Below are 10,982 nucleotides of genomic sequence, written 5' to 3'. Positions count from 1 at the left end.
GGGACCAGACTGAGCGGCGCCAGCCTTGTGCGCATGCGCAAGGCGGGAAAAGCCCGCCTCATGATTGGTTGAACTTGCCCGGGGATCAGAGGGTATAAATAGAGGCCTGCGTGCCTCTGCTCTGGTTGTTCGTAGAATGGAAGCAAACAATAAAGACTTGTTGGAGATGCTTCGTCTCAAGCGCCATTATTCTCTGGACTTAACAGTGCATATGACTATGGCTACTGTCTTTGCTTTCTTTTGCCACAGTTGTCTATTTATGTTTGCAGGTCTTTGTATTTTGTGATCCCCCCCCCCCAATTTCTTTCTCTTCTATTATGTTGTCTCCATTGCTACTGCAATATCTACTATCCAAACTTTTTTCTTTTTTCTTGACAATTGTTAAGTCTGGCTTGTTATACGGCATATGATAGTCTGTTTGAATTTTAAATTCCCAGAGCACCTTAGCTTCTCCATTTACTATTACATTTGTTTATTTTGTGGCCCCACCAATTCTTGCCTGCAGGCAAATGGTATTTTTTGCAGATATTTCAATGCACCATTGTTGCTACTTTGTCATGCTGTTGTTGGTAGTCAATCTGTGCGATCTTCTTGCAACAGCTAACCAGGTAATTCACTGTTTCTTCAGCTTCCTTGAAGAGGTGGCACTTGCTATCTGTTGCTGTCTTCTCAACAATGGCTTTGTTCTTAAGGCTTGGTTTTGGGTAGCCATAAGTAGCCACTGTGTTTCTTTCTTTTTCTGCTTTTATTGATCAACAGGACGTGTTATTTGCTTTGCCTACTGTTATTTTTTAATGTACTAGCCATGTAAGCCTTTGCCCTGCCATGCCTCTTTTCTATTCTTCATTTAGTCTCTCTTATAGGTCAATTTGATCTCTCTGGTATTTAGTAAGCCTTCGTGGTATACTAGCTTTTTCACTGTCCTTCAGATATTCTTCCAATATTAGTAGTAGTTTGTGTGTGTATGTGCATAACAACATACACAATATAATTTAAAGGTGAGAGTCTGCATTCGTCTAAAATACTCTACATAGCATGTGCTAGAAAAACTGGTTGCTTTCACTAATCAGTAGTTCAAGTTTAGTTCAGTGGCTACTTTATTTTTTTAAAGTTAATTCCAACTCTTATTCTTTCATTCTTCTACACTTGATACAGACTTTAAAAAGTGATAAAGAAGTATCATTTTCTTTCTACTGTTCCCTTTTGGGCAGCAAAATGAGTTTGTAAAATAGAATATTGCACTTCAGATAGGCAAGAGGAGAAAGATTCTAGTTCTTCCCATGTATTGAGCTTATCAGCTTATTGGAAACTTTTTTACATGAACAGAGCTTCTCAGGTTTCCTGGAAATATTAAAATGTGACCCTCCATCTACGGCTTCAGTAGTAACACTCTTGTGAATCTTACTATCGTAGGTTTTTGAAAGTGTAGATGAAGATTAAGTGACTTTAAAATTGTAAGCCTTGTGGAGTTCAGTGATAGCCAAATAACCATTAGCTGGATAGATGACAATATTTATATCTGGCATACAGAGAAAATCTGATGCAATTTTGTAACTTCATTATAACAAGGCAGCTCTATCAATTCTGGGCATATAGAAGTAGATTCATCTGAAATTTACACCCCCAGGGATGTAGAAACATGAAAATACATACAAAAAGAGATTTTCTGTAACCCACTGCAGTCAGTATCTAGGAATTTGGGAGCTATAACTGAGAAGCCATTGCATCAAATATGGGTACCTGAATGTAAGTATGTTAAAGGGCAATAATTAGTTTCTTTAATGGAAGATGTGGCCAATATTATGGTTTTGCTTTCTCCCAAAGATTTAGAGTGGATCTCTGCAATCAGTTATTGAACAGATGGTGAACAGCCTTCAGCTAATTTGCTGAATCTGACCTATGCTTTTTCTGAGATAGGCTTGCAAACACAGCCAAATGGCTTCTTCATTTCAAGCGTAATATCAGAAAGATGTTTGCATGTAGCAAAGAAGACTGTTATCTCATTAGAAGCATCTTAGTTAATAAATGATATGGACTTGCAGTGATTAATCTTTTTGTAAAAAAACAAAGTATATGTTGCTTGTTATATGATGCAGCCATAAGCTGCAAGCTGGCACTCTCCTAAACGGGACTCCCTCCTCTATAAATGAATAAAAAAGAAATGTCTCTTTAAAAAAAAAGGATACCTTTCATCTAGGTCTAGGACATTTTGTAACTTCCTGTAGTAAAATATTTAACTTACAGAAAAAATGTGATTTCACTAATTGAAGGCATATTTTAAAATCAGAAATAGGGATGTGCACGAAGCAGAAATCTGTTTTCATTTGAACATGGAACAAACAGACCCACTTGAAATATCCTAGACTGAATGTTTTGTTCTGATGTGTCAACCCTTTGAAGTAGGCAGGGTCAAGAAACACAGAAATTCCAATAATGCTGCTTTATTGTAGTAGAATATATATTAACAGAATCTTGAAACCCTGTCCTGGTGTTTCTCAATCTCAGCAATTCTAAGATGGGTGGACTTCATCTTCCAGAATTCCCCAGCCAGTACGGCTGGAGGATTCTGGGAGTTGAAGTCCACCCATCTTAAAGTTTCTATGGTTGAAAAATACTAAACACTGTCCTATTCAAGTTTCTCTCTGTCCTTTATTATACTAATAAAATCAAAGTAGGACTTCTTAGTTTCTTTCTTATGCTTTCTTCAAACTCTGGACAATGTAAATGCTTCTCCAAGTCACTCCTGGACAGTTGTTTTATACCAAGTTCATACAATTCCTTTATACAATCTTGGAACAAACTCTTAGAACACACACATTTTACATCAAACTTACAACATCCAGAAGATTGAATTGATTAGATGTGAGGTTGCTTCCTGTGGTCAGAACTCTAGGAATTCTGAAATATTGTTGAATTTTTGAAATAGGTAAATTTTGTGCTGATTGCTGTTTTGTTCTGACCTCAGAAGGCAAGTGCAAAGCTCAGAACACTCAAACTAACCATATTTAAGTTAAAAGGTTTTGAAAATGAAAATCCTAAAATTTATTTATTAATATTTAGAAAAAATCTTTCAATGTAAGCAATAAATTGAACCTGTGTTAGAGTAGGGAAATCTATTCTCTTTATGCCCATTTGCTTTCAGCTGATTTGCCAACCTTTGTTGCCCCCTGCAGGCTGTGAGATGAATGCGCACAAACGCTGTGTCCATTGTGTTCCCAGTTTGTGTGGCGTTGACCATACAGAGCGCCGTGGACGCCTCCAACTTCACATTGAGACATTTGGGAGCGATGAGATCCGGGTGACTGGTAAGGAAATGGTGGCACTGAGGTGTAAAGGAATTGGACACATGAGTTTACTCACTTATTAATGTCTTATTAGATGTCCTGTTCTCTACATTTCAATGTTGAAGCTTATATTGGGGGCATCATCAGGAACTAGGCCTTTTGGGGGGTAGTCTTCCCAAAAGAATTTACTTTGCTCTTCTGTCTTTTATATGGTGGGTTACATTGATTCAATTTACCCAGATTTTTGATGAGCTCAAAGAATTCTAACATTCCTTTAACGCTGCTATTAATTGCCTCTTATAATTAAAAATCAAATAGAAAGTGATAGGACATGAGGACTAGAAACTTTATAAAAAGAAAGCAAGCTGAAGAAACTGGGACTCCTATTTTGTTTATGAATCAAAACCTCTTCATTCTTCACTTAAGGAATTAGGAGCTTTTGAAAACAGGTAGAAATAAGAAAGCCCTCAGGGCCAAGTTAGCTTGGAAAAGATGGGAGAAGGCATGGAAGTGAGAATGCAGTACTGTTTGCCTAACATCATTTCTCTTTTCCAAGTAACAACTGTTTGCAAATTTGGGATGTGTACTCATGAGGGCAAACACACGTTTGCTAATGGCAGTCCTTGGGAAAACTTCAGGATTTTGCTAAATATCCAAGGCAAACAAATTGTTTCTGGGCAATAGTTTCCATTATTTTTCCATCTTTAGATATGCAGAACTAGCTTCTGAACTTGCAGTTTCTACATAGGTTATTAGTTCTTTCTTTGTCTCAAGATAAGATCACTTAGTTTATTAATATTCCACGCTTGTGACTATAACACCTCAAAGGAACTTGATTGATATTTTGAAAAGTCTACCTGGGAGTGACATAGATTTTGGGGGGTTGATGAAATTGATCAGGTAGACACAAGTATTTTGGGGAAGGAGCCTTAAACATTTCAAATTTATTTATTTTATTTCTTTATTCCACTTCTGTAGCTGCCCAATTCAATCAGGTGATCAACTACCTTCGACTTGGTATTGTACTTAAAAACTACTCTTGATTCTTTAATGCCACAAATTAAAAGGCCTCATTTTAAAGCATTGATGAATATGCCTTCAGCCAGCGCAAGCTTTAGTCCACAAGTAGACTAACTAATCCTTCTTACAAACATTTCTGTGATAAAAATTTCAGAATATAGGGAGCAAAATGAGCTGTAGCAGACATCCACAAATCTGCTTTTTCCCTCCACTTGTTTCAGAGAGGGCTACAATGAATTATATAAATTCAAGCATGTTTGCTCGCTTTGCATTTTTAAAACATATAGTTAATTCTTTCGCAATTCATTTAGGATCCAAGATTCAGCTTTTTATTTGGTTCTGCTGTTTGATGTAAAATCTCCGTGCACCTTCCTGTGCATATTTGCATACTCATTTCTGCAGTTCCTTCTTCTTCTCTCTCTCTCTCTCTCTCTCTCTCTCTCTCTCTCTCTCTCTCTCTCTCTCTCTCTCTCTCTCTCTCTCTCTTTCTGTCTCTGTCTCTCTGTCTCTCTCCTCAAAGGATTCAATTTAGTTACAGTGGGCTAACTTATTGTCATGAAAAATAGATGAAAATAATGAATTGTGAATAATAAAAATATTAAAGAGTAATGAAAAATAGAGGCAACCCAGGTGATGGGACTGGAGGTTGGAAGGCTCTTCAAAACAGAAGAGGATTGCAGCACCAACAACAAGACAGTCACGGTTTTGATGGGCTGATTGGGGTGGGCACCTGGGTTCTATTCCTAGCGGCAAAGCTTGACATTCCCCTCCTCTGCTTTTCACACCTTCTCCTGCACACTTTATCACTGTCTTTCTCCCACATTCTGGAACACCAGCATGTAGGTGGTGACCAGAAAGCCACTGCTGCATTCTCCTTGACAGAAGGGGATTTCCTCACCCACCCTACCATCCCCTTCACCCCCATGCACACACGCACACACACACACACACACACACACACACACACACAAGTTGCTGCCGCAGCAGTTTTCCATAGCCCACAGCAGGTGGCCCAGGAAAGATGCCAGAAGTTCCTCCTCCCTCAGCCCACCAGCAAACACAGGAGGTCTGCCTTCCTGCCCACTCACCCTTCCCTCTGGTACAAGGACGCAGTTGGAAGCTAATAATCTTTTTTAGAAGCCGATATCACCGTTTCTATTTCCTTCCCTCCCTCCTTTCCGTACCAGTTGGAGAAGCGCTGAACTTGATCCCGATGGATCCCAACGGTCTCTCTGATCCTTATGTGAAACTCAAGCTGATTCCTGATCCAAAGAATCTCACAAAGCAAAAGACCAGAACCGTCAGGTCCACTCTTAATCCTATCTGGAATGAAACCTTTGTTTTGTAAGTACAGGCAGGAGAGGCCTCAGGCCTTATTTATCACATTTAGAAATTGTGGGAGGAGGTGTTTCATGGTGCTGACCAGCTCTGTGGCTGTGCGCTCCTCTGTGAGCCCCAAGCAAGATGGCAGAATCAGGTCTTTAGACATTTCTGAAAGACCAGGATACTGGAGACCTGGCTCACCTTTGGGGGGAGAATGTTCTAAAGGGTGGGAGAAACAGCAGAGAAGGCTCTTTTTCTGACAGTCGGAATCCTTTAACTCAGGGGTCTCAAATTTAGCAACTTTAAGACTTGTGGACTTCAACTCCCAGAATTCCCCAGCCAGCCATGCTTTAGCAGGACCAAGTGGGACAGGCTGATATAATGGGGCAAAGATGGTTCTATAGGTAACCTGGCCGTATGCCATGTGGGGCTTCAGAGATCATAGGCAACACTTGAATTGGACCCGGAAGCAAATCACCACTGAGTGCACCTTGCCCAGCAAAGGGGTTTCATGCATCATTCTTTGGGCTCCCAAGATTGATTGCACAGCCTCATTCCATACCAGCTGAAGCTTCCGGATGCTGCTCAAGGGTAGCACTCATTGCAATAATCCAAATGGGAGATGACCAGGGCATGAGTGACTGAGTGGAGAGCCTTCCTATCCAGGAAAGAGTACACAGCGTGAAGAAGTAATAAGGAAATTTGTTTACTTCAGGTTTTTTTTATCTCCTTCTTTCCCTTTGTCACTCAACAGCACCCTGCAGCCAGGTGACATGGATCGGCGCCTCTCCATCGAGGTCTGGGACTGGGACCGGACAACCCGCAATGACTTCATGGGCGCCATGTCCTTTGGAGTCTCTGAGCTGTTCAAGGGCCCCCTGGAAGGCTGGTAAGGGGAAATCTGTTGGGTAGGAAAAAATGGAAGAGAACAATGGAGCAACTCAGTGGGCCACCAGTGCTCATATTCTCTCTCTTTCTCCGTCTTGGCGTCTTTTTGGATTTTATCTGTTTGCTTGGTTGGCACCATCCTCTTTCTCTGTCTCTCGCTCTCCTCTCCTTTAATTTAACCCTGCAAATATCTGCCATTTTTGGCTTCCATCCATTCATTCTGTTCCCCTCTCCCTGTTTCCTTCCATTTTCTTCCCCATCATCCCTCTTGCTCATTCACTCCCTCTTTTGTCCACTTCCGCCCTGCCCAATGTCCCTGTCTGCATTGCTGTCCCAGGTACAAATTGCTCAATCAGGAGGAGGGCGAATATTATAGTGTCCCTGTGGCGGATGCAGAAAACTGTGGGCTGCTGCAGAAATTTGAGGTAACCACGTGGCTCCATGACAATGTTTGGATTGGTACCCCATACGCTGTACACTGAGCCATACGCTGAGCTCTGCCACACAACACCAGCAAAACTGCCCTTTCTTATCCTCTGGGACAGTTTTACCCAGTGCAGTTTACAAGAAGCTCACTGAAAGATGGGATGGGATGGGTGACCAGCAAGAGCTCTTCCAGTCAGCAAACAAAAATTAGAAGCAACACTCTGCGGTGCAAGGCTCTAAAAAAAGAATCTGGTTTTCCAGTAGAGCCACTTGCAATGTTCTTCGTATTTCACTGTTATCCCATAGATGAGGCACGTGACTCAGTGGCTTAATGATGCTGGAGATGGTCTTTGCTTTAGCGGTTTGAGTCCTAGCGCTGCATGGTGGGGCGAGCTCCTGTCACTCGGCTCGCCTTCTGCCCACCTGGCAGTTCGAAAGCATGTTATATGCGAGTAGATAAATAGGTACCACTTCGGTGGGGAGACGAGCCAGCGCTTCATGCAGAGGGTTAGAATCCTGCTGGAAATGGACCTTCCCAATTGCCGCACCCATTTGCAAGCCAAGTGAGAGCTTTGGAGGAGGGAAAGGGCCCCAGATGCCGCTGCAGGAAAGCCCCTTGTCTTTCTTTCTGGTGTGGAACTAGCTCTCCCCCTGTGGTGCTCTTTGGAAAGTGTGTGACCGTGAACCAAACAGAGCTAGCAGTCTTAGGTAGCCAAACTACTAGTCGGCATTAGCGGTGTAGTCTCCTGGCTAATTTACATTGCCATACGCTAAACAAACAAACAAACAAACCCATAAATGTTACTTTTTAAAGGCAGTTTGGGCTGTGTGTGATACAGTCACTGTGTTGTATGTAGCCTTCACAGTTTTAGGATCTACTGTGACAAACACAGATCAGCTCTAATGTGAGGCAAAATGATAGATGGTCCAGAGAGGCTTTTAGCAGCCCCCTCTAGCTATTTTTTTCTGGGAGAACACAGAGCTGTGTGTTTTATCCTGACCCGAGTCTGCTGAAATGGCATTCATGATCTCATCATTAGCACTGAAACAAGTCTCGACTCTCTGGATGGAGAGAAGCATCTTGTCCTTTGCCTTAGACAACTGAATTTCTTGAGATGTCCTATAAATGGTTGTCGGGTGGTCCGGTTTAAGAATGGGCAGAAATTACATTTTTAATGAAGAGGCAGGATAGAACAGAGGTTATTCAGGCAGCTATTTGATGTTTTGTTTTCCAGGCTTGCAACTTCCCTCTGGAACTCTATGAGGTATAAAATTTTCTTCTGTTTCTTTTATTTTGAGACGGGGGGAAGGATGGATCCTTTCGCTGCCACAAAAGCATCCACCAAAGCTCACCATAGGCTTAGTGAAAGAGGGAAATGCAGGACACAAGAGCAGAGAAAGAGCCCACTTGATCCCTTGAATCTACTGATGTTCATCCAATCCTTTTGTTTTTAGGACCAATTATGTTGTTTTTTGGCTACTTGCAGTCAATTGCCCATCTTTGATCCCTTCTAGTAGCTGTTGCTATGCTCCCTCTGAACTTGGAAACATGTCCTTAGCTAATGTGCTTAACAGTCACAGATATGTCTCTCCTTGGGAGCATTGTTGGCTGAATCTCAGTGTTTAATTCTGGAGAAAAAGCATGTCCTTAGATCCGTCCATAAACTGGAAGGAGGGAAATGGAGGTGGTAAATACTTTTGAAGCTAAAGTATGAGAGAAGGAAAGATAACACCAGAATCACTGGGATGAATCCACTTATTTGTGGCCTTCCCCGAAAGCAGTTCAGATAGTCCTCAGGTTATGACCAAAATTGAGCCCCAAATTTCTGTTGCTAAGCAAGGCAGTTGTTAAGTGGGGTTTGCCCCATTTTACAACTTTGTGTCACAGTTAAGTGAATCATGCAGTTGTTAAGCAAATCTGGCTTCCCCCATTGACTTTGCTTGTCGGACACCAGCAGGGAAAATTACAAATGTGATTACATGACCCGGGGGACACTGCAACTGTCATAAATACAAGCCAGTTGCCAAGCGTCTAAATTTTGATAACGTGACCATGGGGATGCTGCAATGGTCATACAGGAAGTCACTTTTTTTAGTGCTGTTTAACTTCGAATGGTGACTAAATGAATGGTTGTAAGTTGAGGATTACCTGCACCTTGAATATAAGTCTTCTAGCTTGGAGATTACTGGGTGTTACCACTGGGATTTTCTGCCTAAAAAAACTGGGTCTGGAGTCATGGCAAATTTCTCAGTTCACTGTGGATCTACCCTGATTCTGTAATGACTTCACAGATCCTCTTGCGAAGAAAGTTGATTTGCAACTGCATATGTATCAAAATCACTCCATTGTTCATGGAGATTTTCAGTCATCCAGGTCATGGTTGTCCCAAAGGTGATTTTTTAGGAGGCAACTGGACTTCCTTGTTTTTCTTTGAAGACGTTTTGCTTCTCATCCAAGAAGCTTCTTCACCTCTGACTGGATGGTGGGGAATGGAAGGATTTATACTCCTTGCAGACAGCTGGTCCTTTGCATTCTTTTGGAGAGTTATTGAGGTCACTTGGAGCTGAAGAAACTTCTTCTCATCCAGTCAGAGCTGAAGAAGCTTCTTGGATGAGAAGCGAAACATCTTCAAAGAAAAACAAAGTCCAGTTGCCTCTTGAAAAAGCACCTTTGGGACACTCCGTTCATTCTCACACACTCCCTAATATCTAAGACTTTTACCGTATGTACTAAATGTACCTTGTACCAGCTTCAAAATGGCAGAGACTGCTGAAGTTTGCATGTAACTCCAGTTGTGATGCCCTTAATTCTGAGACTGCAGAATCTTCACACCTGCGTTTCTTCATTTTTGCTTTGTAGAAGGTTCGCCACGGTCCTATCCCATCTCCATCTCCAAGCCCCACCGACTCCAAGCAGGGTGGATTCTTTGGCACCAACCGCTTCCACATCTCGGACTTCAACTTCCTCATGGTTCTGGGCAAAGGAAGTTTTGGCAAGGTGGGTCTGCCACTAGGCAGTGGCTCAGAGGTGCACAGAGGGGGAGGTACAAGGATGCAAGGACTGGCAGTGCCCAAATTGTAGGCCCTTGCCCAGGCAGAATTCCTGTAAGTCAGGTGGGAACAAGACCCAAGGCTCTGGGGTTCTTTCCCCACAGGTGATGCTGGCCGAGCGCCGGGCAACAGATGAGCTCTATGCCATCAAGATCCTAAAGAAAGACGTGATAATCCAAGATGATGATGTAGAATGTACTATGGTGGAAAAGCGGGTCTTAGCCATGGGGGAACGTCCACACTTCCTAACTCAGCTGCACTCTACCTTTCAAACAGCGGTAATGCCCAAGATGGCGGACCGGCAGCGGATCGCTCCGTAGCTACGGACCCGGCAATGTGGGTACGGGGTGTTTTGGGGGTGCCTCGGGGGGGCTTGCGGCGACGAGCGGGTGGGCGAAACCCCGCTCGGACCTGTTCTAGCCTACCCGGCCCGTTTTAGGCCATTTTAGGCCCGTTTTAGGCCCGCCCTGACCCGACTCGGCTCCTCTTCAGCCTGGGCCCGTTTCCAGCTCGGGCCCAGCTTGGACGACTGCCGCCGGAAGGACGCGGCCTGTTCGACTGCGGCTGGGAGGACCCGGCCGCAAAGCTGGGAGGACTCGGGCGGTGTAGAAGGACTTGGGCGGCCGGGAAGAACCTGGGCGGCATGGAAAACTCTGGCTTTTGGGCGGTATGGAATGACTCCGGCCAGGAAGATCTCGGGCGGCCTGGTGGTGGAGGCCTGGTCTGGACTGTGTTATTCGGCTCCCCGGCCGGACGCGGGCCTGTTCCAGTTGGTCGGGCGGCATGGCGTCCGGCCTATTTTCGGCCCGGGCGGCCTGGAAGACCTTGGCGGCCTGGCGGTTGGAGACTTGACTTCGCCCCCATTGCTCGGCTCTTTGGCCCTGGCGCTGGCCGGCCTGGTTGGTCGGGCGGCCTAGCGTTGGTTGGGCGGCCTGGTGTTGGCCCTGTTTCAACTGAGCGGCGGAAGCTCCGGTTCCGGCCCTGCCCTCC

At 43.9% G+C, this 10,982-nt stretch overlaps 1 protein-coding gene across 1 annotated transcript in view; it reads left to right on the top strand.

The window, feature by feature from the left end:
* Positions 1 to 10,982, top strand: part of LOC107288141 (protein kinase C gamma type-like) — a 124,355-nt gene that overhangs the window by 101,189 nt on the left and 12,184 nt on the right. The window contains exons 5-11 of the mRNA XM_015816727.1: positions 3,174 to 3,305; positions 5,492 to 5,648; positions 6,382 to 6,516; positions 6,853 to 6,940; positions 8,177 to 8,206; positions 9,802 to 9,939; positions 10,097 to 10,270. Of these exons, the coding sequence (XP_015672213.1) occupies positions 3,174 to 3,305; positions 5,492 to 5,648; positions 6,382 to 6,516; positions 6,853 to 6,940; positions 8,177 to 8,206; positions 9,802 to 9,939; positions 10,097 to 10,270 (854 nt within the window). The remainder of the gene's footprint in view (positions 1 to 3,173; positions 3,306 to 5,491; positions 5,649 to 6,381; positions 6,517 to 6,852; positions 6,941 to 8,176; positions 8,207 to 9,801; positions 9,940 to 10,096; positions 10,271 to 10,982) is intronic.

The sequence above is a fragment of the Protobothrops mucrosquamatus genome, unplaced genomic scaffold (assembly GCF_001527695.2).
Source record: "Protobothrops mucrosquamatus isolate PMUCROS unplaced genomic scaffold, P.Mucros_1.0 scaffold487, whole genome shotgun sequence".
Taxonomy (NCBI): Eukaryota; Metazoa; Chordata; class Lepidosauria; order Squamata; family Viperidae; genus Protobothrops; species Protobothrops mucrosquamatus.
The sequence above is the reverse complement of the archived record's forward strand: the minus strand, read 5'-3'. Positions and strand labels throughout refer to the sequence as shown.